The sequence below is a fragment of the Larus michahellis genome, chromosome 3, assembly GCF_964199755.1.
Source record: "Larus michahellis chromosome 3, bLarMic1.1, whole genome shotgun sequence".
In the NCBI taxonomy this organism is placed as follows: domain Eukaryota; kingdom Metazoa; phylum Chordata; class Aves; order Charadriiformes; family Laridae; genus Larus; species Larus michahellis.
The window spans coordinates 24,121,770-24,147,365 of record NC_133898.1 but is presented as its reverse complement, the minus strand read 5'-3'; the positions used below and the strand labels follow the sequence as shown (position 1 = coordinate 24,147,365).

The 25,596-nt window shown below is 56.0% G+C and overlaps 3 protein-coding genes across 28 annotated transcripts in view; 1 reads left to right on the top strand and 2 right to left on the bottom strand.

The window, feature by feature from the left end:
* WDPCP (WD repeat containing planar cell polarity effector) overlaps positions 1 to 8,826 on the top strand; it is a 161,315-nt gene extending 152,489 nt beyond the window's left edge. For 4 of the 7 annotated variants that reach the window (XM_074579217.1, XM_074579218.1, XM_074579219.1 and 1 more), the window contains 2 exons: positions 845 to 873; positions 7,045 to 8,407. In XM_074579217.1, coding sequence (XP_074435318.1) covers positions 845 to 873; positions 7,045 to 7,095 — 80 coding nt within the window. In that variant the 3' untranslated portion in view covers positions 7,096 to 8,407. Of the gene's footprint in view, positions 1 to 844; positions 1,017 to 7,044 lie in introns of those variants that run through there. The other 3 variants (XM_074579215.1, XM_074579214.1, XM_074579220.1) reach the window with 3 other exon arrangements.
* A 3,474-nt stretch (positions 8,827 to 12,300) lies between these two features.
* OTX1 (orthodenticle homeobox 1) lies at positions 12,301 to 16,670 on the bottom strand. Its single transcript, XM_074578225.1, has 3 exons — positions 15,844 to 16,670; positions 15,097 to 15,248; positions 12,301 to 14,362 (listed from the first exon to the last, which is right to left on the bottom strand). Exons 1-3 carry the CDS (start codon positions 15,938 to 15,940, stop codon positions 13,604 to 13,606), a joined length of 1,008 nt encoding a protein of 335 aa, XP_074434326.1. The 5' UTR covers positions 15,941 to 16,670; the 3' UTR covers positions 12,301 to 13,603.
* A 4,235-nt stretch (positions 16,671 to 20,905) lies between these two features.
* Positions 20,906 to 25,596, bottom strand: part of EHBP1 (EH domain binding protein 1) — a 229,740-nt gene continuing 225,049 nt past the window's right edge. For all 20 annotated transcript variants that reach the window (XM_074579200.1, XM_074579202.1, XM_074579203.1 and 17 more), the window contains 2 exons: positions 21,671 to 21,785; positions 20,906 to 21,463 (listed from right to left, as the gene is read on the bottom strand). In XM_074579200.1, coding sequence (XP_074435301.1) covers positions 21,373 to 21,463; positions 21,671 to 21,785 — 206 coding nt within the window. In that variant the 3' untranslated portion in view covers positions 20,906 to 21,372. The remainder of the gene's footprint in view (positions 21,464 to 21,670; positions 21,786 to 25,596) is intronic.

Here is a 25,596-nt window from a genome sequence, read left to right as displayed (position 1 = left end):
TTCTGATAGCCACGACTGAAACAGATGGTTTCAAACAAGCCAGCTCTGGGTGAGCTTCCACGTTACAGTGATGCTGAACTAGCAGCTTGCCACCATCGAAACGGGAAGGTCCTGCTTCCCCCTCACCACCTTCTTCCACCATTTATGGGATCACACAGCGGGCCACCAACATATTAATCCAAGAAAAAAAAATGATTATTTTTCTCCTGTGGGCTTTTGTCCATCCCCAGACCCAAATTGCATTGCTTGGGGATCAGAGGACACCACAGACGGCACCAAGCAAGGGGCAGAAGCACATTGCCTGCAGCAGGACTTCTTTTTGATGTTGGCAGCTGTTAATTCAGCTCAAGCTGTAACACGAAGCCTCATCCTCAAGCACCTCCAGCAGCAACCTGACAGCAAAACCCTCCCCAGACACAAGATGAGCTTCACCACCCTACAGCTACAGGTAGAGAGGTGTGCTGCAGCCACGGCTCCCTCCAACACGTACATCCCACTCCTGCAATGGCTCCGCACCGAGTCAGGATGATGCGGGAGCCCCGATTCATCACTGGCCTCAGGTCTCCACACTGCCCTATCCACAAAAATCATGGTTGCTTTGGCTTGGTGTAGCGTTTGAGGGAATATATGTATCCTACATGTATAGACTTGAATAAGCAATATATTAAACATTTTAATTCAGCCATTGAATAACAGGATATAATATAGCTGTGTCCTATCAAAAAATGAAAGAGTTACCTAATACCATACCCTTGTTTGTTTGGGTTTTTTAGTGAGTTCAACGGAATGTAAATAACATGGTGATCTTTTCTTTTCTTTTCTTTTCTTTTCTTTTTTTTTGAAGGAAATTTGAGAGCAGTTCCTTCAGAGCAGGTAACGCATTTCTGATTTATTTTTTTATTTCTGCTTATTATTATTTACTCTATTTTGCAGCTTCCTGAAACTCCCCGAGCCTGTCCCTGCAAGCTGTCTGCCTGCAGGGCTCTCGCTGAAATTGGTAGAAATATTCCTATACCCGCTGCTAGAGCGGGGCTTCGTCTGCGGCTTTGAATTGAGCGCTGCGCATAAAAAGTAAAAAATTATTATTATCGGGTGCCTGCTGGATGGGACCTAAGAAAGAACTTATTGTCCTCCATCCATGTTCGTCTTACACGAACTAGCTGGCACTCGTATTGGCGCTTTCAAGAGCGAGACCACAGTAAGGAGGAGTGAAATACTACCCTATGGTTTCATGATTGCTCTAAGCTGATTTAACTGCAAGGTGCTGCCAAAAAAGGTGGACCATCCCTTCCCCCACCACCAGCCTCTGATCCTATGTCTTCCTCCCTCTCCCGCGCTGGCTTGGGAGCTCGCGCCCTTCCACCCCGCAAGAAGCTCACTGGAGCAGGAGAAGAGGAGAAGACCTCCACATGGGCAGGGAGACCCTACCCCGTCCCCCAGAATCCATCAGCTCTGCCCGTCTTCCCTGGGGACCTTCCCTCCCGGCCTGGTTTCGTGCCCCAGGTGGTTGGGTGTCAGTGGGGGTGCGTATAGAGCACATACGTAGGGCGATCCTGTCTCCAGAGCTGATGAGTCAGCAGCATGCAGCACCAACACAGCCCTACTTTAAAGGAAAAAATAAATAAAATAAAATAAAATAAAATAAAAGCTGTCTCGCAGCAGCATGAATAAAGGCACAAGAGTGCCTGTATTTTAGATTCCTCCCAATTAGTTCTTGTTGAAACTTCTATTTTTGAGGCCAAAGTAGTCAATGTTTGGCCTCGGTACAAACAGATCATTAAAAAAAAAAAAAAAAGAAAGGAAATGCTTCAACCTCCCAGTGGAGCAGGATGGCACTTACTTATTTCTTTCATTACAAAACCAGCCCGTGCCAAGTAAAATCGTGCTCTAAGAGCTGTTCTACCAGTCCCGAAGTGCTGGAGAACAACACGCACCGGCCCCACCTCTGCAGCCTCCCGCCGCCCCCTGCGCATTTCCCCTGGGTGGAGGATGGGGAAAGGCTGGGGAGCAGGTGACAGAGTTCACCGCACCGGGGTTGCGCTGGTGGGACATCCCCCTACTCAAAAGGTGGCCTTTGGATGGCTTTGGTGGCCTCAGGATGCAGAGTAAAGTGAAATACAGCAGTGGTGACGGTCTGGAGGCACTGGTGGGATTTCTGGGTTTGCAGCTGGGCCATCCAGCAGTTAACTTCTCCTTCCCCAAGCTGCGTGTAGAATGCTTCTTGCCCCCACATAAGCGGCTGAATTAATAAACTGAGAAGTTCATTTGAAAGCTCTGGACTATCACAATAAAAGCCACGAGCACAAACTCTGCGTAATGGGAGTGATACAGGGAACAAAACTTTGCCATCACGTCATTAAGGACTTACACAAGGGAGCAGTTGGAGCATCCTTTGGTTCCAAAAAGTTCCTGTGACTGAGCTAAAAGCTGGTGGGTGAAAGTGTGACCTTTGCGTCCCCGGTGGAGGTGCCCTGATTTCCCCACGCATCGCAGAGCTGCTTGTACACGGGAAAATGGGGCACCTCCACCCTTGCTGAGCCACTCTGGTTCTCACGGGACCGAGGGAAGGGAGGCATCAGCTCTGACGAGTGCTTTGGATGCAGAGGGAAACGACTTGCTGGGTAAGGGGGAGCCTGTTGTGCACACCAGGTTTTTTGGAGCAGGAAAGCCAGCCATCCACGCAACGTTTAACTTTGCACTTCTGGGAATATGTTTCTAACACTGTTCTGCCCTGACTTTTAATGGCGTATGGAAATGTGGAAGTCTTGCAGCAATTGGGTACCAACCAGCACCCAGCAAATCAAAGTAGCTCCTTTCTAGCTGGACTGACCTCTGGCTTTCGTTCAACCCATCCCAAACCCAACCCAAACCCACCATCAGCAGCAGCTCTACACCCAGACACTGCCACAAGCCTGACACCAGCATTTTGATGGACAGCCCGTCCTCAAGGTCCCCCTTTCACCCTCCTGCTCCCCCGAGGCTGGCATCCCTCCACCACCCACACGTTGCTTCAGAGGGAGCCCTCACAATACCGGGCTCAGTGCCATGGAAGGGGAGCACACCCAAAACCCAGCCCTTCTTGCACAGTCAATTCTGCAGGAAGATCTCTGCAGCTGTGAGCTGGAGGATTTTCTTTGTCCCCTTCACCAGTTTGTTGTCAAAAGGCTGAAGCCAAAAGTGACGCACCCCCAGTGCAAATGGCCATGGAGGCCTCGCGGGGATGTATCCAACACGGACCCTGTCTTTTGTAGGTGCATCACAACGCGCGTCTTCCTTGCTTGCTGCTGCTCTCAGCTATGAGGAAGCTTCTCCTCCCTGAAACTGTAAAGATCGTGCAACAAAATGTTCCCAGTCACCTGCCAGAGCAGCTGGCTGTCACACAGCCAAACAACGCTCAAGCAGTTGAACAAGATTTGTTTTCTAGAGGAAAGCCTTAGCCCCACAGCATGCAAGAGGCAGCTCAGAGGCAGGACTGTGCTACTGCAGGGGCTGCCAGCATCCCCCGACCCAGCAGTGCCAGTGGCTTTGCACTAGCAGAGGGCACATGTGTCCCCACTGCAGCCCTTTGGTGCATGGGTGATGATGGGTCAGGGCTGGACGGACCACCACGGTGGTCTCAGCTGGCAGGTAGGACAAATGCCAAGCTGGTTTGGGACTGGCAGTGGCCAGAGGATCCTATCACTGGGGAAAAAGGTGGGGATGGCATAGGTAGATGCCAGAGGAGCGAAGGTGAGATGCAGTTTTTCTTGCCCTGTTCATGGCTCAGTAGGGTACGGGTCTTCAACCAGCAGGGGAGAAGCAAATGAGAAGTGGGCATCCCATCCACAATATTTGGTGGGGTCAGGATTTGGTGTTCATTTTCAGTCCTGTCTTCCAGGAAAGGCTGGAGATGGGTTGGAGATAGCCTTGAGAGCCATGCTGCTGGAGACCCAGCCTATTCTTGCTGCTTTGAGCAGGGTGATCTCCAGAGGTCTCTCCTGGCCTGAGTTATTCTGGGATTGGGTAATCTTGAGGAAACTCTGTAGGCTGGGTCTCCATTTAGCAGCACCCAGCCTTAGATAAGCAAAACTAAGCCTCTAAACAGCCTGGTCACCAACCTTGGTACAAATTAGACCCTTCAGAAAACGTGAATCTCAACTGCTCTACTGTTTCTGGACTGGAGACTGATCTCTTCATCACTTGAGATGCTGAAGCCAGTGGTGCCTTATGGCTACCAAATGATTGTTCTAATATAGTATCGCGTAGCTAAATGCCTACCAGCCAGAAAGGTTTTGTATGATGCTATCCAAGGGAAACAAGGCATTTCCAGTGAAAGGGAGCAGTACCTATAGATCCTCACAACAGGCATGTTCTTCCATGTAGCCATTCCTGCAGCCTGGAATCGGGTGGTCTCCGCCTGAAAAAACAGGTGTTTAAAATAATTCCTTGTGGCTCCTTCATTTATTCCACTCTCTCCTACTCTTGTCCTTTCCCACCTTCATCCAGCCCTTGAGAGTAATCCCCAGGAGAAAAAGCGTAGCCTCCTGGGAGCAATACGGTAGCACAGGGAAGAGGTTTCTCTGTATTTCCCGCTCCAGGAGACTAAAGGGATCCTCCGTTCTGCCTCAGACCTGAGGAGACGGAGAAACCACTGCCTCCATCCTGCTATCCCTGCAGGTCCAAGGTGGCTTAGTGGCTTTTCAATTACAGGGTGTGCCTTCCCGTACTGCTCCTCCCTTTGCCTGCTGGAGCAGGACCACATCATTACCATGCAAAGCCCCACAATCTGAACTCTCCAGGGCACAAGTGGATGCTCTCCTGTCAGGATATTCATGTTTTCCTGCTCTGGATGACGAGCTGCTCATTACCATAGGCAGCAGCGCTACAACACTGGCTTCTCCCGTTCTTGGACAGCCCTCTCCCTGCGCTATGAAAATCAGCTCTCAAATTATTACGGCTTCTTTTATTGCTGGGGTGCTACATCCGAAAAGATGCAGATGTCAGAAGAGAGTTCCAGTCATTATCGCTCCTCAGCCTTTGATGAACTTTAAGCACCTCTACAAGCTTGATGCCACATCACAGACTTCCCACGTGACACAGCCAAGTCTGCTCTAGTGTGACCAGAGAGGTTTGCAAATAGTTTTTTTTTTAAAAAGTATTTTTTAAAAAAGCAGCTGGGTAGATCTGCAGAGCTGGATTCTCATTAAACTCCCCAGACAGAGGCACAAATCACAAATCACAAAACCCAGGTCAGATACCTATCTGATGCACTCAAGACCCTGAGCCTTGAACAGCAGGCACCTACCCAAGCAACCTTCAACTCTAAATGGTAAAACATGATGCGTTGAGATTTTTTTCTCCAGCCTGTATTCACCTTCCCACCTATTCCCTTGGCCCCCAGAGCAAGCGCCAGCAGAAACCCCTCTGCATCACTCAGTGGCACGGCTCTAGGAGAAAAAAAAGCCACCCCTTATCTTCAGCTGCTGATGCTCCAAGATTTTACTGCTGTGGGTCCCTTGCAAAAAAACTCTTTTGGTTTTTTTTGGAACCTCCAACAAATGCCATTTGGAGAGCAAGGAGAGCCCACAGAAAGCCTGCAGCCACCCACAACCCAAGGCACACACACACAGCCCCCCATGAGGGCTGCTGCTGAGTAAGGCAACTCATAACCTCCCTGAAGACACCTGCCTAAGCCACAGTCTGGGCAGTGCTTCGAGTTTCAACACTGGAATAACCCGGTGGGGTTCAGATGGGACATTGGGAACGCTTTCTTGTCATCTTCAGATCGCCTCTGAGAATGAACAGGGGATCATATGGTGGCAGGGCCACCTCCTGCCATCTCCAGGGAAGGGAAGTGCCAAGAGACGGGCTGGGCTGTAAACCAAACTCAATGTCTGTACCGTGCTTGGTTTGAGCTGTCACACTGAGGTTGTACATAGGTTGCTGAGGTTGTACGTAGGAGGTTGTACACAGGAACGCTGTTTCGGAGGGTGATTTCTATCTCTGTGGTAAAATGCACATGCCATGAGATGGAGCTGCTGCTCTGGTAAAGGTTGCTTATGAAGCTGCAAGAGTTACGGGAATGATTTTTTTTTCCCTCTTTCCTGAAGTCAAGGAGCACTCACATGAGCCCTGTCCGCCCCAGACAGTGCTCCCGCAGCCTGACACGGCCCTGACGGCCACCTCCTGGGGCCGAGCCCACCCCCCTTCCCACACCAGCCATCCTGTCTTGCCCTCCAAGACTCACGTTGCCCTTTGTTTTCAGCTCCACACCTAGTTTTTTTTCTTTGCCTGGTGAAGGGCTGGCTACTCATCTGTAATTCAAAAGAAAGCAATGACTCACTAGACGACAGCACTTTCCAGGGCAAAGTATTTCATGTGTTTCACGGGCACGTTAGTCCATGTTATGAAATAACCTCTACTTGTGGCACATATCTGTCCCATCCTCCTGTCCTTTGCTAAACCAGAGGGCTGGTGTTTCCACCCTGGGATTTGTGCTTAAATCACGTATTTGCGTTGTATGAGGAATGCAAAATGCCGTCCCGTGCATAACTTTGAAAACCTCTCTACCCACTGGTGTTAACCCAGCCTCGTGGTGTTCGCAGTACATTTTAATTAAAAGGTGGCAAAAATCTAAAGGTTCACTTTTGCCGATAAGCTTCCAGGCACCGGGAAGGGGGCTCAAAGACTGACGGAGCCTCAGCTCCCAGCCCCTTGCATCCTAAGCCCGTGTCCAGCACAGGGGACACAGGGAGCTGGTTCCCACCCCTTCGCATCCCAGCCCCGTGTCCAGCACAGGGGACGCCAGGAGCTGTCACTGGAGTTGCAGCCCCTGGTTTCCCCAAGAGCAGCTGGGGATGGGGGTTGCAAAGGGGCTTAAAAAAAAAGGGGAGAAGTGCCTCACCTTGCATGACAAGGCAGCTTTAGGGCTGCGTCCTCCATTCCCAGGCCAAACTGGGACAGAGTCTGCCATTGTCTTTTCTCCCGGGGTTGGGACGGTGTTTTCCATGACCATGCAAGGTGTCCATCCCTCATTGCCTGATCCTGCCTCTTACCTCTCCGCAGGAGACCAGAGACAGCGGGTCTCTCAAAGTCGTGCACTTCGGGATGGTGTGACCGAGCGTGGGACCCCCTTCGCTGCCAGAGCAAAGAAAGCGAAACCTCACCGAGTTGGCCAAGTTCACAGAAAGTCCTTCAGCGAACTTCCAGACGGCCCTGGATCCGGCCGCCAGCAGAAGACAAAGTGCTTAGAAAAAGTGTTGCCCTTACACCTCTGAATGATTTCTGAGTTAACACGAACGTGTCCAGGCACCAACTGCCCTGCGTTTGCTTATGGAGGGCAATTTGGTGACATTTTCATCGTGTCATTCAAAGACACAAGTAATTGCGGATCCCCATTTACAGTACAAACAATGCTGAAAAATTTTGGGGGGTGGGGGTTCTTGGACTAATCCATAAACTTCTCAGGAGAAAGTCCGTAATTCTCTATGCATTATATATTTTAACAATCTTCACTTGGAAGCAGATTTGAATTTCCACTCAAGGCTCTGAAAACCGTCCTATTGAGATACCAGCAGATAAAATCTTCACTCAGGATACCTCTGTGAAAGAGCAGCCTTTCACAGTCAGCAGCATTTTTCGAAGAATGCTCTCAATTTTCATATCTAGATATATCATCTTAGTTGAATAACCATTATTTTGCCTTGAAAAAAAAGACGCGGAGCCTCTTAAACATCATTCCATTGGAGTCCAGATTTTAATCTGCCTCCTCTAACCACCAAGAGAAAATGCACTGAGAAGGTAACATAACCTGTTTCAGCCCTCTGGTTTTTTTTCTGACGGGGAAGAGAGGGATGAGCATGGTTGTGGGGCTTTCTTCCCACCATTTGATCGGGCGCAGCGTGTATGGACGCAGATTTATTTTTTTTTTGTGCTCTGCCGTAGGCACGGCTCTGGGTTAAGCTGGAGCTTTTTTGGGAGCGCTGGGTGGTCACGACCCAAAGCCAGCGAGCTTCTTGAAGTGGGTTTTGTACGACAAACAAATTTGTACAATGAATGGACTGAAAATAAAAGTTTAGCTGCAAAAAACAAACAAACAAAAAAAGCAAACTACCAAACCAAGCCATGAGAAGTATTTTATTAACAAAGATTCGTGTTTACCCAAATAAAACATTTGTGCTCACGGTCAGTCAGCCATTTTCCCCTTCCAGCACAAATCCTGCTGGTTTTCTGCTGCATGATGGGCCATTTTCATCGCACCAGAAAAACTCCCAACCCATTTCGGTACTTTATCGGCGCCTTCCTGTGTGTCTGTTGGAAGGAGGCTTTTTATCCTTACGTTTTGAAGGGAGCACACGGTCTGCGACGCCTAGGGTTGGGGTTTTTTTTGTATGCTCAAGGGGGAAAAAAATTAATAAAGAGAGCTTTGAAACAGAGCGGGCTGCTGCATCGCCTCCCCGTGCGGAGCTGTGCCTGTGACGGCTGCGCTTGGAGGGGAGCGCACCTATAATGTTCGTATTCATATTTCATTCCCGACACACACGCGGCGCAAGGACGGACGGCGGCGTCCGGGCCCCCGCTCTGCCTGAGACACTGCGATGCGTTGGTTCGCCGTACAGCTATTCTGCTGAATTGCAGCCATATTTCTGTCAGTACAAGTGATGGTCTATATGAGGGATTAATCTGACACCAGACAGTGATTCTTAATCCTTCGGTATATCATAATCTATTTACTTTGCATGCTAAGAGGATTTCAGCTTAAAAATATACAGGAAGTGATACTAGAAATGTACATAAGATCCCCAGTGCCGTTTCCTAAAATCACAGTTTTTCATTAAAAAAAAAAAAATCCTCTCATGGCTTTCTTGGAAAAGTCCTGTCTGCCCTGGAAAAAAAAAAAAAAAAAGTGTTGAATAGGGATTTAACTGGAACTGGGCATATGTTTTCCTTTAGGCTTCAGCCCTCTGACCATTTTCGCCCTCCTCCTTCCCCGCAGCTTTTTGTGCTCACCCCTGCGACATGAGAGAAGAGCTCCCCAGTACAGCAGGTTCCTCGGCTGGGAGTTACACCGGCAGACTTTTTTTTTTATCGACAAATTCAAAACAGGTTTGGAACCGATGCGGGCTTTTTATGTGCATTAATTGCTGCCCGAAGTGCGTGAATTAGCAGTGACTGGCTAACGTGGAGGTCAGTGCAGGGAAAGCCACAAATGGTGGGGTGCGGCGGCTCCTCATTACAGCTGTAATCAATCGTCTCGTCTCTTTGTGCTCTGCCAGAAAGGGTGTCCTCGGAATAACTGTAATAAGCCATGTTAGGGTGGTATATGTCTCCTGAAATTGCTAATGGTAGAATTTATAATTTTTTTTAGTATTTTAATTCTTGCTGGGATGTAGCGCTTTCGGGTCCCCGAAGCACGTCCTGCACCCAAGCCGGCTGTTGGCCACCCCGGCTGGCATCAACCCTGCCTGGCCTCTGCCCACCGCTGCGTGGCCGGGTACCACTCGGGGCGGTGGGATCATCACCCCTCACAGCTCCCCACCACAAAAAAAAAAATAATAAAAAGCTTTCCAAAAAAAAAGCTTTTCAAAAAAGCACGGCTTTCCACTTCACTCAGAGCGAATACTCTGATAACGGCAAATAGATCATCAATTATTTCAGGCCCGTGATGCACCAAGCAGAAAAACTAACGGCATCCCAAGCTGGGTAATATTCTCCCCCCTCTGCCCCTCTTCCCCCACCCCACCCCCAAGTGTTGGCCCTTGACTTACAGGCAGGGAAGCCTTTGGAGCAGGCACCGGCGTGTGGAGGCAGCTGCCGGCACTCGGGTGAGAGGCAGGAGCTTCGCCGGGCCGTGCCGGGTAACCCGGCATCTCGGCACCGGCCCCTGGGCCACCGGCAGCACCGCGGTCTGGCAGCAAATGCTATTTAAAAAAATAAAAAAATAATTAAAAAAAAATTAAATACTGATAGTAACCGTGCACCCAGCAGCCTTCTCGCTTGAGGTGTGAGGCTCCCGGGTGGCTGTTTCACAACCGGGCTGCCCAAAACAACATGAAAAGCCCTGTGATCCCGCCGGCGCCTGCTCCCGGAGCCGGGCAGCGGGCAGGGTGCCGTGGTGCCTGCCAAGACTTGTGCTGGGGGCGGCAGCGCCGCGGGGAAGCCCACGGTGGGAGATGTTTTCTCCGGTGAAATGGAAAAAGGGGGGAGGGGGGTGGGTGCAAACCCTGGCAGGACCCTCCCCATCCCGGTGTTCCCCCACCGGTGGGTGCAAGTCGCATCTTGCCCACCCCCGCTGGCACCCACCCATGGGCGGCAGAGGGAGGACGAGGCCTGACCACACCGGGCTGGCCGGCGGGCAATGCGCTGGTTTGTCACCATGACATTCTTCCAGGGGGTTTCTACCCAATACGAGAAAAAAAAAAAAACATAACACAACACAATTTTATAATTTTAGTTGTTTTCCAGCAAACTAGCAGTTCCCACTCGAGTCGTGCATGTTGACCTTTGAAGAAACTCCAGGGCTGGGAGACATACAACAAAAAATAACCCAAAAATGAAGCCAAGCATTGAGGGCAAAACCACTATTTGATGTGATCAGGAAAAGCTCTCTGCGAGCAGCCTCGCTGCCTTGCACGAGCCAGGCAGGAAAATGCCCACAGCCCGCATTGCGGCGTGGGGGATGCTGGAGATGCCACCAGCCTGCAGCACCAGGCACCCAAATTGGAGAGGGTTCCCCTGGGGGGACACGGGCACCCCGCAGAGACATCAACCTGGGATCCCGCTACACCATGGGGCGTTGGATGAAGAGGTTTAGGACCATATCACCGAAACCAAGGGAGCAAAGTTTAAGCTCTCCTCTTGTCTGCACCTCTCAGCAGTGCTGATTTACTGAGTTACGCTGGAACACAATTTTTAAGGAAATGAAATGTGTGTAATTTATGTTTAAAGATGATGGGGGGGGGAGGGTATAGACCTGCTGGCTGCTGTTGCATGGATGCTCACTACATCTCGGGGGGGAAACTTTGGTTCACTTTGTGCCCAGCGCAGATTTATTTCTTTCACAGCTCCAGGAGGGCTGTGATAACTTTGTCCCTTCAAAAAAAGAGCTTGGGGAACACATAGGCTGGTGGCTCCCACCCCCCAGCACGCGTGGCCCGCGCTCAAAGTGCCTGTACAGCCACCCTTTGGTGCGATGACTGCCTCGCTACTGCTTGCAGAATAGAACGATTATTTTATATAGATAGATAGATATAAAAATTCTTACATATATATACTTAAGTATATCTTTTTATATATATATATATATATATATGCAGTGAAGGAGCCAACAAGGAAAACAGCCTTTAAAGAAAGAAAAGAAATCCCCTAAAATCGACTCAGCTGCACCCGTCCCCTCCCATCTCTCCCTGCTGCAGGGTGCGGGTGCTGGAGGCCATCGGCCGTGACCCTGGAAGGACACACGGGGCTTGTGCCGGTGGCCCCAGGGGCTGGCCCCCGCTGGTGTTCCCGCTGCAGCCCATTCCCCAGCAGCCGCAGCACACTGCCGGCCCCATTGACACCCCACTGGGATGCTGGGGGGAGGGACAGGGAGGTGCAAACACACCCCCCTCCCAGAGCAGCCGCCTGGAGCGCACCGGTGTGACACCTCTCGCCCCCCACGGTCCCTGCTGCCCCAGGGGTGCTTGGGGACAGCATGGCATGGCCCTGGGCTGCACCAGGCACTGCTGCAAGGCCACAGGAGGGGAATTCGGGGATGCCACCCCCCCCCCCAACACACACCCCCGCCAAGCTCCGAACCACCAGTGCACCTATGCCCCAAGCCAGGGAGCAGCAGTGGTGGCCCCTCAGGAGTGGGAACAGCCCCCAGCACCACTGGGCAGCCTCTGGGGAAAAAAAAGTAAAGAGGGGGAGACTGTCAAGAGACATAATTAGAAATAATTCATCCCCCCATTTCCCGTCCTGTGCCGGCTGCGGAGGGAAACACGGTGCGCCAGGGCTGGAAGCCGGGTGCTGAGCATCCCTCCCCGTGCAGGAGGGCCATGGGCTGCCTGCCTACATCTGGGGGACACCTTGCACCCCCCAGCCCTGCCTAGGGTTGGGGGGGGGGAGTCTGTGGCCCACCCCAGCAGGTGCTGTTTTGGCCAGTGTTCGCCCATTGCACGAGTCCCGCCAGCACCGCGGTGCAGCAATAAATCAGTAACCAATTAACAGCATCAATTAACATAAAAGCGGGTCCCCAGCCCACATCCGCAGCGGCGGCCGTGGTGGGTCCCCCTCCACAGCACTCACAAACTCATCACATCCCCCACAATCTTGCTGGGATCCCCCCGGGAAGCCTTTCCCAGTGCCGCACTCCCCCCACAGAAGTTTCCTGGGGAAGAGGAGGCGGCGGGGGACGGGGAGGGGGAGGAAGGAGGACAGGACACCACCGCGTTTATTAGTTTGGATTTTATTGGGGTGGGGGGAAGAAGGACTAGGGGGGTGCGGGGGTTTGCCTTACAGTTGAAGGGGGAAGTGTGGGGTTACGGCATCAAAAATCACACATACACTGTCCCTCTCCCCCTGCGGGAAAGGCAGCTGGGCACAGCGGGCTGCAGCCCAGACCCGCGACAACGCACCGACCCACGGAAGGGGCTAAAAAAAAAAAAAAAAAAAAAGAAAAACCAAACCAAACCAAACAACACACCCCCAAAAAGTCACATCCCCCCCTAAGCCTGAAGCAGAGCTGCTTTCCCCTGCATCCCTCCACCCCCAAAAAATAAACCAAAACTTTTTTTTTCTGCTTTTCTTTTTCTTTCCTTTTTATTTTTTTTTTTAATTTTTTTTTTCCAAAAGTTTTGGGTTTTTTGGTCTGCAGGTTGTGGATCAGGTGGGCACCCCTTCCCTCCCCTCCGGGCACCCCCCATCCCCGGGCTGCTGCCCCCCCACCCCACTACCCCGGCCCCAGCCCCGCGGCGGCACGGCTGAGCTCACGCTGAGCCCTCAAGGATGGACGGAGGCCGCAAAACAGGGAAAGATTCGTTTTGGGGGTAGGGGAGGGGGAAGGGGATTAAAATTTTAAAAAAAAATTTTTTTTTTTTAAAGTTCTGTTCCATGTTAGAATCTAGAGAAATGCCAACCCAACAGCATCAACTAAAAATAATCACGGTCACTGGAACGGACCTAGTATTTACATCGTTCCCGCCGCTCCCAGCGGCAAGAGGCTGTACAGGACCGGTGAACTGGGGGCTCCCGCACCCGGGGAGGGGGGTGAGGGTCCCTGCGTGAAGCTGGGGGGGCACCGGCAGGGCAGGAGCCAGCCTGCGCCTCTGCCCGGAGGTGGGGGCAGCAGGGGAGACGCTAGGCATTTTATTTTACTTTTTTTTTTTTTTTTAAACTCCTCTTCTGTTGCGTTTTAAAAAAATAATAATTATAATAAACCCGCTGGAGGGGCGCAGGAAGCAAATAAATATCAGTCAGTAGAGATGGGGGTGGTAGGACACCCCCCAGGGCATCGCCACTGCTAACGAAGAGGGAGGAGAAGGAGGAGGAGGAGGAAGAATTGGAGTCCTGCCCCGAAGGCGGCGGGGAGACCCAGGGCGGGGGGTCTGTGGTGGCTGGGGGGGGACGGACGGCGGTCAGCCCCTCACAAGACCTGGAAGCGCCAGGACGCCTGGTCCTTGTAGTCGAGGCAGTCGGGGGAGTTGAAGTTGAGCTTCCAGGAGGCAGCGGCGGCAGCGGCGGGCTCCTTGTAGTCCAGGCAGTCGGAGGAGTTGAAGGGCAGCGCGGTGCCGCCATAGCCCTGGTGGTGGTGGTGATGGTGATGATGGTGGTGGTGGCCCGAGCTCTGGCTCAGCGGGTGGTGGTGGTGGTGGCCAGGCACCGAGGAGGGCCCCATGGGGCTGAGCTGGTGGGGATGGTGGTGGGAGTGCATGGGTGCCAGGTAGGAGCTGCAATCCACGCCCCCGAAATAGGATGAGGAGGGCGGCGCGGGGTAACCCTGCCCGTACCCCCCGCCTTGGCCGTAGGAGACGGGGTAGCTGGCGGAGGCGGCAGCGGCGGCGGGGCCGGCCCGTTGCATGCAGGACGCGGCGGCCGGCGGCAAGGGCTCGGGCACCGTCACCCCCGCCGGCGCCGCGCCAGGAGAGATGGAAGCCGGGCTCCAGATGGATGACGCCGGGGTGCTGAGAGACGCCGGGGCACCCGCCGGGGCAGATGAGGCCGAGCTGGAGGAGGAAGAGGAGGCCGAGCTGGAGGCCGCTGCCGGCGGCGTGAACTGCCCGCTGCTCTCCGAACCTGAGCTCTCGCGAGCCGGCGAGGATTTCTTCTTGGCCGGACGGCTCTTGGCCCCACCGCCGCTCTGCTGCTGCTGCCGGCACTTGGCACGGCGGTTCTTGAACCACACCTGGGGGGAGAAAACAGGGGGCAGGAGGATGAGCAGTGGGGCAAGGAGGGGAGGTGGAATGAGGGGGGGGGGGGGTTCGCCACTCACCCCCCCAGCCCCTCCTCGCCCCAGGAGCACCCAACCAACCTCACCCCGGCACCAGTTCTCCCAGCACCCACGCCCAGCCATTAGCACCGCACACCCCCGCATCCCCCCCAAAACAAAAAAAAAAACCAACAACAACAAAAAACCTGCCCTGTCTGGCACCCAGGCCACCCCCCATCCCGCCCCAAGCGAGGATGCCTGGGGCCAAGCGGCTGGGGTGTCCCAGCTTGTGCATGTCCCCGGCGCAGTGACAAAATATGGTTTTGGGGGACAGATCCTGAGTGGGGTTCTGCCCGTGAATCCCACCCCACTGGGCACCATCGCCGGGGGGGCAGTGCCAGAGGGAGCCCCCCTGGGAAGCAGCCGGGTAGCAGGGCTGCTGCACCCTAGGGCAGGTGGAGGGGGACAAAAAAAAAAAATATTAATAAAAATAAAATTAATAAAAGAGAATAAAAAGGAAAAATAAAAGTCCCCCTTCGCCCTGATGCCACCACGGCAGGACAGCCAAGCAGCTGGGAGCCCCCAGGCAAGATGGACGTGTGTGTGGATGAAGAGCCGGGTCTGAAGCATGCGAGCGGCGCCGGGGTGCCCCCGCATCCCCCCCCCCCCGACCCGTGAGGGTGCAGGATCTCCCCGCGCAGGTCCGGTACCTGGACTCGGGATTCGGGCAGGTTGATCTTCAGGGCGACCTCCTCCCGCATGAAGATGTCGGGGTAGCGGGTCTTGGCGAAGAGTGCCTCCAGCACGTCCAGCTGCGAGCGGGTGAAGGTGGTGCGCTCCCGCCGCTGCTTCCGCGGGGTGGCTGGGGGCGAGCACCGCCACGCCGGTCACACCAGGTCCCCCCACACCTCCCGCACCCCTCAGCACGGCGGGAACCCCGGCAACCCCCGGGGCAGGGGCCTGCAAAGCATCCCCCCTGGCCCTCTGAGCCCAAAGAGCGGCGGTGGTCCCCACACAACCCAGCCGGGCAGTGACACCACCCCCCCATCCCCCCCCGGGCAGGACCCTGTCCTGCTGCGGGCAGGATGAGGGGCACAGGGCTGGGGAAGGGTCAGGCCTGGCCCCAGCGGGAGCAGCGCAGAGATTTCGTTGTGTCGAAATAGATCGACCTTTTTTATTTTATTATTAAAGCTTTTTTAGCCTTAAAAATCCCTGTGAGAATGAAGGAACCCCAAGGATGGGGGGAAATTCACCTAGAACTGGCGCTGTCCCCCCACCCCAGGCTGCGGGCAAAGGGGGGTACCCACCCCACAGCCCACCCCAAATTGTGTGGCCCCACGGGCTCCTCAAACCCGCACGGGACGGAGCTTTTTTCCCCTCCACTTGCTGACGGGCACCCACCGGAGTGCGAGTGGGTGATGGTGGGGATGGGGGGGGTCGCGGAACAAGGCACTCACCCGGGTACCCCACGGAGGGATGCAGCAGGTCCATGGCGGGGCCCGTCAGCCCCAGCCCGTTCATACCGTAAGGGGGCTGTTTAAGGTAAGACATCATGCTAAAAGCCGGGCAGGTTTCCTCCAAAGTCCCGCAGAAAAAAAAAATAAAAATAAAAATAAAATAAATCAAATATGTGGGGTGGGGAGAGGGGAAAAGGAGAAAAAAAAAAAAAGCCCCAACAAAAAGAATCCCCCAAAAAAACCCCAAACAAGAGGCAAAAAAATTAAAAGCCAACAACAATTTAAAAACGGAGCACAAAAATTGGTGTAAAAGGAGTTTTTTTCGTTCTGTCCCGCCGTTCACCACCGTGAGGTCCTCAAGCGATCGCTGGCAAAGGGAGGAGGAAAAAAAAAAACAATGAAAAAAAAGAAAAAATATATTAAAACAACAACGAGGATCGGGAAACAAAAAGGCGGAATTCTTGCCTGCGCAGAAGCGAGGCCGGAGCGCCTGGGGAGAGAGCGGAGAGAGACGGGTTAGGGGTCCGGCCGCCCCGAGTCCGGGCGATGGGCGCCCCGGGGGCACCGGGCAGGCGGCCTTTAATTGCAAATTTTTATTATTATTATTATTTTATTTTAAACGAAAGCGAGTTGCGTGCAAGTGCCGAGAGGCATCAGTGCCCGGCGATGGGGAGAGATAAAGCAATTATTTAAAAAGATAATTGGATTAGGAATCAAAAGGAGGTACCAGAGGAGGGAAGTATAATTAATTTAAAAGCGAGCAGACGGGGACGTTTTAATTAGAAATGGATAAGAGTTAAAAAGGGGGGAAAAGGAAAAGGGAGAACGCGGGCACCCGAGCGGGCGGCAGCGCCAGGACGGGACGGCGGCGGGGCCCGTCCCGGGGCCGGGACACACACACACACACACGGGGGGGACCCGTCGGCCGCCGGCTCGGGGAGGCAGCGACCGGGCTGGGGTGGCAAAAAAAGCAGCAGATAAACGCGGAGGGGAGGAAGGGGCGGAGAGACCCCGGGCGGCCCCGCCGAGCCCCGGGGGCGGCCCCCGCTCCCGAGGCCGGGACACACCGGCACCCCCCGACACATACACACGCACAGAGACCTCCCCGATCCCGGCGGTACGGTGGGCATCCCGGCGGCGGGGGTGGCAGGTTTGGGGTGTCACCTGTGTGTGTGTGTGTCGTCGTCGTCCCCCCACCCCCGCCATCGGCAGGCCGGGCGCCGTGACCCGCCGTTGCGTAACTTTGCCGGGGAGCGCGGCGGAGCGGGACCGTCCCGGGCGGCCACAGAGGGGGAAAAGGGGCGAATAAAGTAGGAAAAATAAAAGAAGAGAAAGAGGAAAATCCCGGAGTACACACCGCGCGCACACACACACACACACGCACACTCTCGCACCGCTGGTGCCGGTGCCGCCGGCCCGCTCCGTCCCGCCGCCGCCGCCCGCCCCGTCGGGGAGCGCGGTGCCCGCCGCCCGCCTCACCTGCGCGGCCACCTGCGGAGCAGCGGCGGGGGCTGCGCGCAGGGCGGAGCGGGCGGGGGGGGGGGGGGTGGGAGGAGGGGGGCGCGGAGGGGGCGGGCGGGATGGGGCGGAGGTGGATGGGGGGGGGGGGTCCGGCAGGTGAGAGGCGGCCTGGGGAGGGGGGGACCGGGGAAGGGGGGTGGGGGGGCGATGCCCCGGCCGCGCACCCCCAACTTGCCGGGGTGCCCCGCGTTACCTTGCCGGCGGCCCGCGCTGTCGGGGCGATGGAGCCGCGGCCCTGATGAGGATTGATCACCTACCCCCGGCCCTACCCTTGTATGTGCGCGCAAAGCATCTGCGTAACCAGCCCGGCGCCAATCCCCGGCCGCTCCCCGCCTGACTGACAGCCCGACGGGCAATGGCAGCGCAGGGCGACGGCTGCCTCCGCGCCCCCCCCACCGCCCCCCCCTCCCGCCCCGCGCCGCTCCGCGCTCCCCCGCGCACCCGCCGCCGCGCCCGGGCCGGCCCCGGCGGAGAGCTGGCCGGGGGAGTGTGTGTGGGGGGGTGTGCGCAGGACCCCGCGCAACCTCCGCGGAAGGGATGGCGGGGATGGGAATGGTTAGAGAAGTTGTTGGGGGGTGGGGGGGAGTCCCTCCGCGTCCCCGCAACTCAGCCCCGGCAAACACCCCGCCGCCGCTCCGCGTCCCCGTCGTCCGGAGGGGACGGCGGAAAAGTTTCAGCCGCCGGCGCGGAGGGCGCTGCTGGACGGGGGGAGCGGGGGGCACCGCGGGGAGCGGGGTCCCGGCCCCCCCACGCTGTCTGGAGGCTCGCCCAAACTTTGTGCTTTTAAAATAATAATAAAAAAAAGCCGCCGCCGCACCTTTCCCCGCGCGTCCCGAATTCAGGGGCTGCTCCGCGCCGCGGGGGGCGAGCGGGCGGGGGCGGCCGGGGGGCGGCGGGGAGAGGGGCGGCCCTGGGGGGTGTGTGTGGGGGTGGCGAATGGGACCCACCGCGCCGCTGCGCGCAGTCCGACTCGTTGCCCGCAGCGGCGGGGTCGGTGCGCAGGGAGGCGGAGGGGGGGGGGGGGCGCGGAGCGGCGGGGCCGGTGCGCGGGGCGGAGGGGGGGTCGCGGAGAGGCCCCGCACCTCTAACGAGGGCGCCGGTGCGCGGCTTTTGTTGGTCTCCCCAAATCAACTCCCTCTAATTGCCGCTGGAGCTGAAAGCGAGCTAATGTTCAAAGGCGCTGCGCGCCGGCCCCGACCAAAGCGCGGTTTTCCTTCTCCTCCCCCCGTCCCCATTTTATTTTATTTATTTTTTCCCTTCTTTTCCCCCTTTTTTTTTTTTTCCCGACCGAGGAGGGAACCGGCTAATCCGGGCGGGAGGGAGCCGGTGCGGGGAGAGAAAAGGAGGTTTACAGGCTCCTCCGCTCGCCCACGAAAGTCAGAGCGCGACACGGGCACTTCTCCCCGCAACAAAGGCGCCGCGGCCCATTCACAAAAAGCGAAGGGAGGAGGAGGAGGGAGGAGGAAGGGTTTGGGGGGGCAGTTCCCCCCCCCCCCAGCCCCCCTCGTTTTGGCCCGGTCCCTCCGGGGCAGTTCCCGGGGCCGGGGCAGCGCTCCCCCCGCCGCCAACCGTCGCCTTCCCATCACTTCTCCCCGCCAGTGCAGCCCCGGTCCTGGCGAGCAGCAGCCGGCCCCCGGGGGTGTCCCCCACACACACACCGGGGAGGGTTCTGTGCCCCCCCCAAACCCCCACACTACGCACCCCCACTCCGCAACCACGGCGGTTGCCCAATCCACAATTGCGGGCGCCTCCCCGCAGGCTTGGCCGGGGGCTGAGGGCAGGGCGGGCGCGGGGCTCGCCGCCCCCCGTGGTGACGGTCCCGCTGTCGTGTCCCCCCCCCCCGTTCCCTCCGCCGGACGGAGCCTGCGCCCTCCCCGCTGCGCCCAGGTAAGGTGGGCGGCCGGGCGGGGGCTGCGGGCGGGCAGGGGGCCGGGCTGCGCGTCCCCCCGGCCCCGGCGGGGAAGGGCAGGGGCAGGGCAGGGGCAGCTCGGGCCCTCCGGGGGGCTGGGGGGGGCTAACTCTTGAGGCCAGTTCCCGGGCCGGGGGCGGGAGGGGGACACAAAACACTTATTTTTCCCGCAACCCGGGCACCGAGTTACTTTTTTCGCATTAGAAGACAGACAAGCGCGGGGGGGAGGGGGATGGTGCCCGCCCGCACCCACGGCCCCCCCGTTGCCCCCCCCCACCGGCCTCGGGGCTCAGCAGCTCCCGGTGCCCGGACGGACGGGCAGCGCCGCGGGCTTTGCCACCCTCTCCCCCTCAACACACCGCAAGGCTACGCTGCCCTCCGCGGCCGCGGAGCCCTCGGACCGCGTCCGTGTGTGTGACCCCTTCCCCAGCCCCTGGGTTTTGGGGAGAGGGGCACGGCGGAGCCGGCTGCCCGCCGCCCCTGCGCTGTCGCCGGCGGGACGCTCCGCGCATCCTCCGCCAACTCCTCGCACCGGCGCCAAACGCACCGGGCGGGCACCGGGGCAGCCCCCGCACCCCCGGACCCCGGCCCGGCACAGCCCGCGGGCACCGCCGGCCGCTCGCCTCCCTCCTCCACGAGCGAATTTGGGGTTTTTTGGTGGGAGCGGGTCGCGGTTGCACCCGGAGCCGCCGGCGATTGGGGGGGGCGGGGTGGGTCGGGGGGGGGGGGGGGTCCCTCTCGGGACGGCAGCCGCGTCCCCGCCGGTTTTGGGCTCCCTCCGGCCCCGCCGCTCCGCTCCCCCGCGGGTGCGCTCCTTGCGCGTCCGCGGCCCGCAGCGGGGCTTTGGCCGCGCACACCCCCCACACCCCCCGGCATCGGCCCCGCAGGGAAAAGTTCTCCCTCCCCCTCCCCGACTTGGGTTTTATTAAAAACAAACGAAAAACTTTTCCCTTCTGTGGGTTTCGTTGCATTTGCGAAGCGGCGGCGGCCGGGGCGGCGGAGCCCCGCTGCACCCCCCCTCGCGGCGGGTCGGGCCCCTCCCGGCTCCCGGGCCCCGTCCCCGGCCGGCGGAGGGAAGGAAGGATGGAGGGGAGGGAGGGAGTTTCCCAGGTAAAGAGGAAAGCGGCAGTTACGGTAAGAAAGATTCGGCTTTTATTGAAAATTTTATATATGACTCGGTATTGTAATAAATAAACGAGACGAGCTCCACGAAGGGACGACGCGGGACACGCGTGGGGGCACACGGACGGGGCGGGGTGGCGGGGCGCGGGGGGGGGACGCCGGGGGGGGGGGGTGCGTCCCGGGCGCAATAAATAACGCGGAGCGGCGGCGCGTCCCGGGCCCGGGGAGGCAGGGGGAGGCGGAGGGGGGGGAGAAGCCCCGGTGCCCCGGGCCGGGCCGGAGCTCGGTTCTGCCCCGGGCCGCCCCCTCCGGCAGCCGCCTCCCGGGCTTTGCGCCCCGAGAAACCCCCCCGAGTAAAGCAGAGCAGCTCGGCTCCGCTCCCGGGGAAGTGTAAAACTGCTGAAATAAAACACTGGTAAATACAGCACATTTTTAATAATAACTGGGGTGGATCTGACCTAACTATAAAATGTAGGTAGCTTATTAAGTATTACATATGGCAGGACTAGATGAAACCATTCCCAATGATTTTTATTTTTTTTTCCTATATCCCCCTCTCTAATCCTATTACGACAAAAAACGTATTTATTTCAAAACTCAGCCCTCCTCCAGCTACAGCAACCAGGACAGACTTTATTTCTTCTGCTCCCTCCGCACCTCCCCGGCATCGCCCGCACGCCCGGGCTCTCGGCGATTTCATTTCAAACCCTTTCGGCAGGAGAGCTGAGCCCACAAGGAAACCATGGTACAACGCGAGTTCGCTTCAATGGAAACTAAAAAAAAACCAACAACCCAAACAACAGAGCGGGGCCCGGCGCAGCCTAGATCTGGCCTAAGAAAATGGAAAAAAAGTTTTTAATTTTTTTTTTTTTCCAAAACATTTTTTTTTCCCTCTTCCCCGCAGTCTCAGGTCGGCATTTTAAAAACGTAGGAAAGAGCCGCGCCGCGATGTCGCCACCGCTGCGGGAAAAGGCCGCTCACTGGAGGACGCATTTCTCTTCCTTCTTGGCCATCTTGCCTTTGTTTTGCTCGAGGGTCCTCTCCAAATGCTCGTCCTCTTCCTCGGCCCTGCGGAGAGAGGCGACGGGAGGCGCGGTGAGGGGCTGCGCGGGATGCGCGCTCGCCTCCGCGGCCGCGCCGAGCTCCCCCCCCCCCCCCCCCCCGCCCCTCCCCGGACCACGGCTACGGCTCCCGCGGACTTGGCCCAAACTTTCCGTGGGGGCCGTGGCGGGGACACCCCCCACCACCACCAGCCACCCCTTTTGCCCGACTCACTGCTTCTCCTGGGCGTCCAGGTCCCTGACCAGCGCGTCCCGTTTGTTAACGAGAATAACGAGTTCGTCCAGCAAAAGCTGTTCTCGCCTCTTCTGCGCTTCGGTCTTCTGCCAGTCTGACGGAGAAAAAACAAAACAAAAACCGCCCTGAGACGCCGCGGCCGCCACCGCCGGGGCGCCGCCAGCCGCGCCGGGACCCGCGGCCGCGGAGGCGGGGGGACCGCCACCGGCGCATCCCGGCCCGACGCATCCCGGCGCATCGCGGCCCATCCAGCCACATCCTACCCCGGCACAACACGGCACATCCCATCCCGGTACAACACGGCACATCCCGGCCATCCCGGCCCGGCACATCCCGACCCATCCCGCCCATCCCGGCCCGCTGCCGCTCTCCCAAGCCGGAGGCACCGCGGGGAGAAACGCATCCCGCCGGCTTTTTCTCCTCCCGCCCACCTGGGCAGCGACTTTGGGGTCCTTTGGGGGTGTTTTTTGTTAGTTTGTTTGTTTTATTTTGGTTCTTCCCCCCCCCCACGACTGTTTCCTGGACGGGCACCGGCATTTACCGAATTTCCCCTTCTCCGGCAGGAAAAGCCCGTTCTGAGCCGCGTCCCGGCTCCTCTTTGCTAATTCCTCCGAGCAGCGGGAGGAATCTCACGCAGGGCACCATATGCTTCGCAGTAACTTTAAAAGCAGGTATCAGTTAATTAGCATTACACCCCCCACCACCTTTGAAGTAAAAAACAAAATAATAAAAAAAATACACTTGCTACATCACATCGCGGGGCCCCTTCACCCCGCAGCCTCCCCCCCTTTCTTTTTCCCAACGGGATCGATCCTTGTCGCCGCTGCCCGGCCCGGCCCCGCACGCCGGAGCCCCCCGGGGCCGCCCCGCAGCCCCCGGCTCTCCAGCCAGCCTCGTAAGGGCTTGTCGCCGTCACTCAAGCCCCAGCCTTCCCCGCCTCCCTCATTAAGAAGGTAAACAATGAAAAGCAGGAGCGGTAGATGATGAGGGAGATAGCCGGACAAATGAGGAGCGGGAGGGAAACGGGACACCGTCTCCAAAAAAAACCCCCAAACCACTGGGAAAAGCCACCGCCACCGGCCCGGCGGTGTCCTCCTCCTCCTCCTCCCCGAAGGCGAAGAAGGGGAGAGAGGGTGCAGTTCTTTTTGGCTTTCTCTCCATTGCCCTGGGCGATCATGTTAAAACTCACATGGCTGGTGCTTATTCAGATAACCCGAACAATGCTCGCCACCGGTTACCATGTGAATCTTCACAAACCCCGCAAGAATGCGGTGGTTCAAATCCCCCTGACCCCCCTCCAAAGCCAAATTTATTCAAGACAGCAAACTGCTCAGAAGCTTTATGAAAGCAAGTGGTGCTAGAGGGAATTCAGCCTTGTATTTACAAATTAAAAATTAGATGCAGCATCGTGCAATAAAGGTTGGGAGAAGCGGCGGAAAGGCAGGAATGTGTAACCGCTTTTATCGCGCCCTCGCCTCCCCGCCTGGGCACACGGGCCCACGGGCGAGTCAGGGGTCCACAGGCCGGCAGGGGAAACCCACGCTGACACGTGTGTGCGGACACGCTTGGGAGAGGCGGACACGCACGGCAGCGGCCCAGAGCCCTTCCCGGAGCATCAGCCTGAACGGGCACTGCTGAAACTTCCCAGGAGTTTTTCTCTTTCTCTTTCTTTTCCTCTTTTACTTTATCTTCTTCTTTTTCTCTTTCTATCCCTCTTTCTCCCTTTTCTTTTCCTTTTCCTCTGTTTTCTTTCTTTCCTCTTTCTTTCTTTCTTTGCCTCTTTCCCCTTTCCTTTTCTTTACTTCCTTCCTTCTTTTCTTTCTTTCTTGCTTTCTTCTTTCTTTCTTTCTTTCTTTCTTTCTTCTTTTCTTTCTCTTTCTTTCTCTTTCTCACTTTCTCTCTCTCTTTCTCTCTCTTTCTTTCTTCTTTTCTTTCTTTCTCTTTCTTTCTTTCTCTTTCTCTCTTTCTTTCTTTCTTTCTTTCTTTCTTTCTTTCTTTCTTTTTTCTTTCTTTCTTTCCCTCTTTCTCTCTTTCTCTCTTTCTTTCTCCTTCTATCTCTTTTTCTTTTTCAAATGTGTTGCTTCCCCTCCGCCGCTAAGGAAATAATTTTCCAGGTGTAACGCAGCCACCAGCCGAAACGACTGGCCATCTAAGCCCTTTCTCCCGCGACAAAGCCGCTTTAATTTGGGGAGCAGCCTTTTAGGTGCTAATTTTCAAGGCAGTCTCTCGATTTCCACCCCTGGCTTGCCCTTTCGCTCCTTTGGGGGGAAGGCTCCTTCGGTTCCACCCGCTTAAAACACACGGCTCTGCACCTCTGCGAGTCAGAGCTTCCCCAAAGCGGCGGGTTTTCCCCCCAGAAATAAAGCCCCTGCGTTCGCAACGCAATCTCGGCGCGACGAACCCGCCTGGCGAAGGGCAACAGCGGCGAGCCGGGCCGAGGAGGAGGACAGAGACGCGGCGGCGATTTTTCACAGGGCTTTGCTCCCCGGCCAGACGCGGCCCCCAACTTTCCCCCCCCCCGGCTCCTGCCGATAACTGAGCTGTGACTCGGGCTCCCCGGCACGTCTGGGCACACGAAACTCTAGATGAAAAGGGACCTGGAAAACCCCGTCTCTACCTGCACCCCATTTAATTATTTTGCAATTTTCCGACAGCTTTCCCTTAGTGGAAAAGCCCTTATTTTTAAAGGTTTGGGTTGGGTTTTTTTGGTTTTGTTTACTTTTTTGGCTTCACCCCCTAGTTCTCCAGTTTCAGCAGCAATTTTAGCTTTTGAAACAGCAATCATCAATTGAAATATTTCGGTACAGGTTTCACTCAGTCCTTCACTACCTCCGTTAAGTCCCTTTCTAAATGCTACAGTTTTTGTTGCCCACCTTTGTAGCCCCGTGGGGTAAATAACATCATATTAGCACTTCATGGAACAAAACTGTTTGGGTTTGGTTTTTTTTTTTTGTTTCTGCATTTGCTCATTATTAGTGTTTGAAATATGCCATGGGAAAACTTGCTGGCAGAAACAGTCTCTTGCCTTTTTGCTTTTTTTTCTTAGAAAAGCAGTCAGACTTCCTCCCCACCCCCCCCTCCCCAAAAATACAGTCAAGTAGCAATTGGTTAAAAGGGGAACCAACACCAAATATTTAAATATCATTTTATATGCGATTACATTGCAATTTTGTTTTATCCGAGAAAATACTGCCGGGCAGCAGTTTCGGGAAGCATCCCTATGTTTAAAAAAGCAGCTGTGTTCAAGTTTGATTCCTACCTGTTGTGCCTTTTAAGCCAGGATTACCTATAACACCTGTCACATACAGTTACCCAGGCTGACGGCAGCTCTGGGAAGCTACAATATGGGCTGTGATTAATTTGAAGATTTCAGAATAATACTGTTATAAAAGCTACACTCCGGACAAAAATAGGATTAAGCTCTGAGGCTGTATATGAGCTAAAAGTGTTGAAAGCTAAAGCCCCTGTGCCACCGCTCGCGATGGGCAGTTTAAAATGACAGAGTTTGCTAAACTCATGTTAAAGTAGAAATGTTTTCAATTATTCATCTTCATTGACTTCATATTGTCTTTTTTCCCCCCCCCACCGCTTAAACTGATAATTACTTTGAGCAAAGAGGCGGCCGGTTCCCATAGAAATGCTTTAATAGAAATGGTCGAAAGTTCTTGTAGTAAAACCTTCAACCTCGCCACTATAATAAATAAGCCCGGCACTTTGATGAAAATTAACACGAGTTTTGTAAAGAGCACATTGGGGGATTGCAGTCAGGTCTTATCTTTAGTTCCAGTCAACTAGCAATCCTGAAAGAGTTTGCATCATCATCAGAGCAGGCCATTTGATAGGATTCTGCTGCTGAACCTAATCAATCTATGGAATACTGTGGCTGCGCGGTGTAACAAAGCTAA

Excerpts from the sequence above, each read along its gene's own strand:
- OTX1 (XM_074578225.1), bottom strand. The coding sequence starts at position 15,940 with ATGATGTCTTACCTTAAACAGCCCCCTTACGGTATGAACGGGCTGGGG. Across the intron at positions 15,249-15,843 it reads TCCCTCCGTGGGGTACCCGG|CCACCCCGCGGAAGCAGCGG; the intron begins GTGAGTGCCTTG and ends GCTCGCCCCCAG. Across the intron at positions 14,363-15,096 it reads TGCCCGAATCCCGAGTCCAG|GTGTGGTTCAAGAACCGCCG; the intron begins GTACCGGACCTG and ends TTCTCCCCCCAG.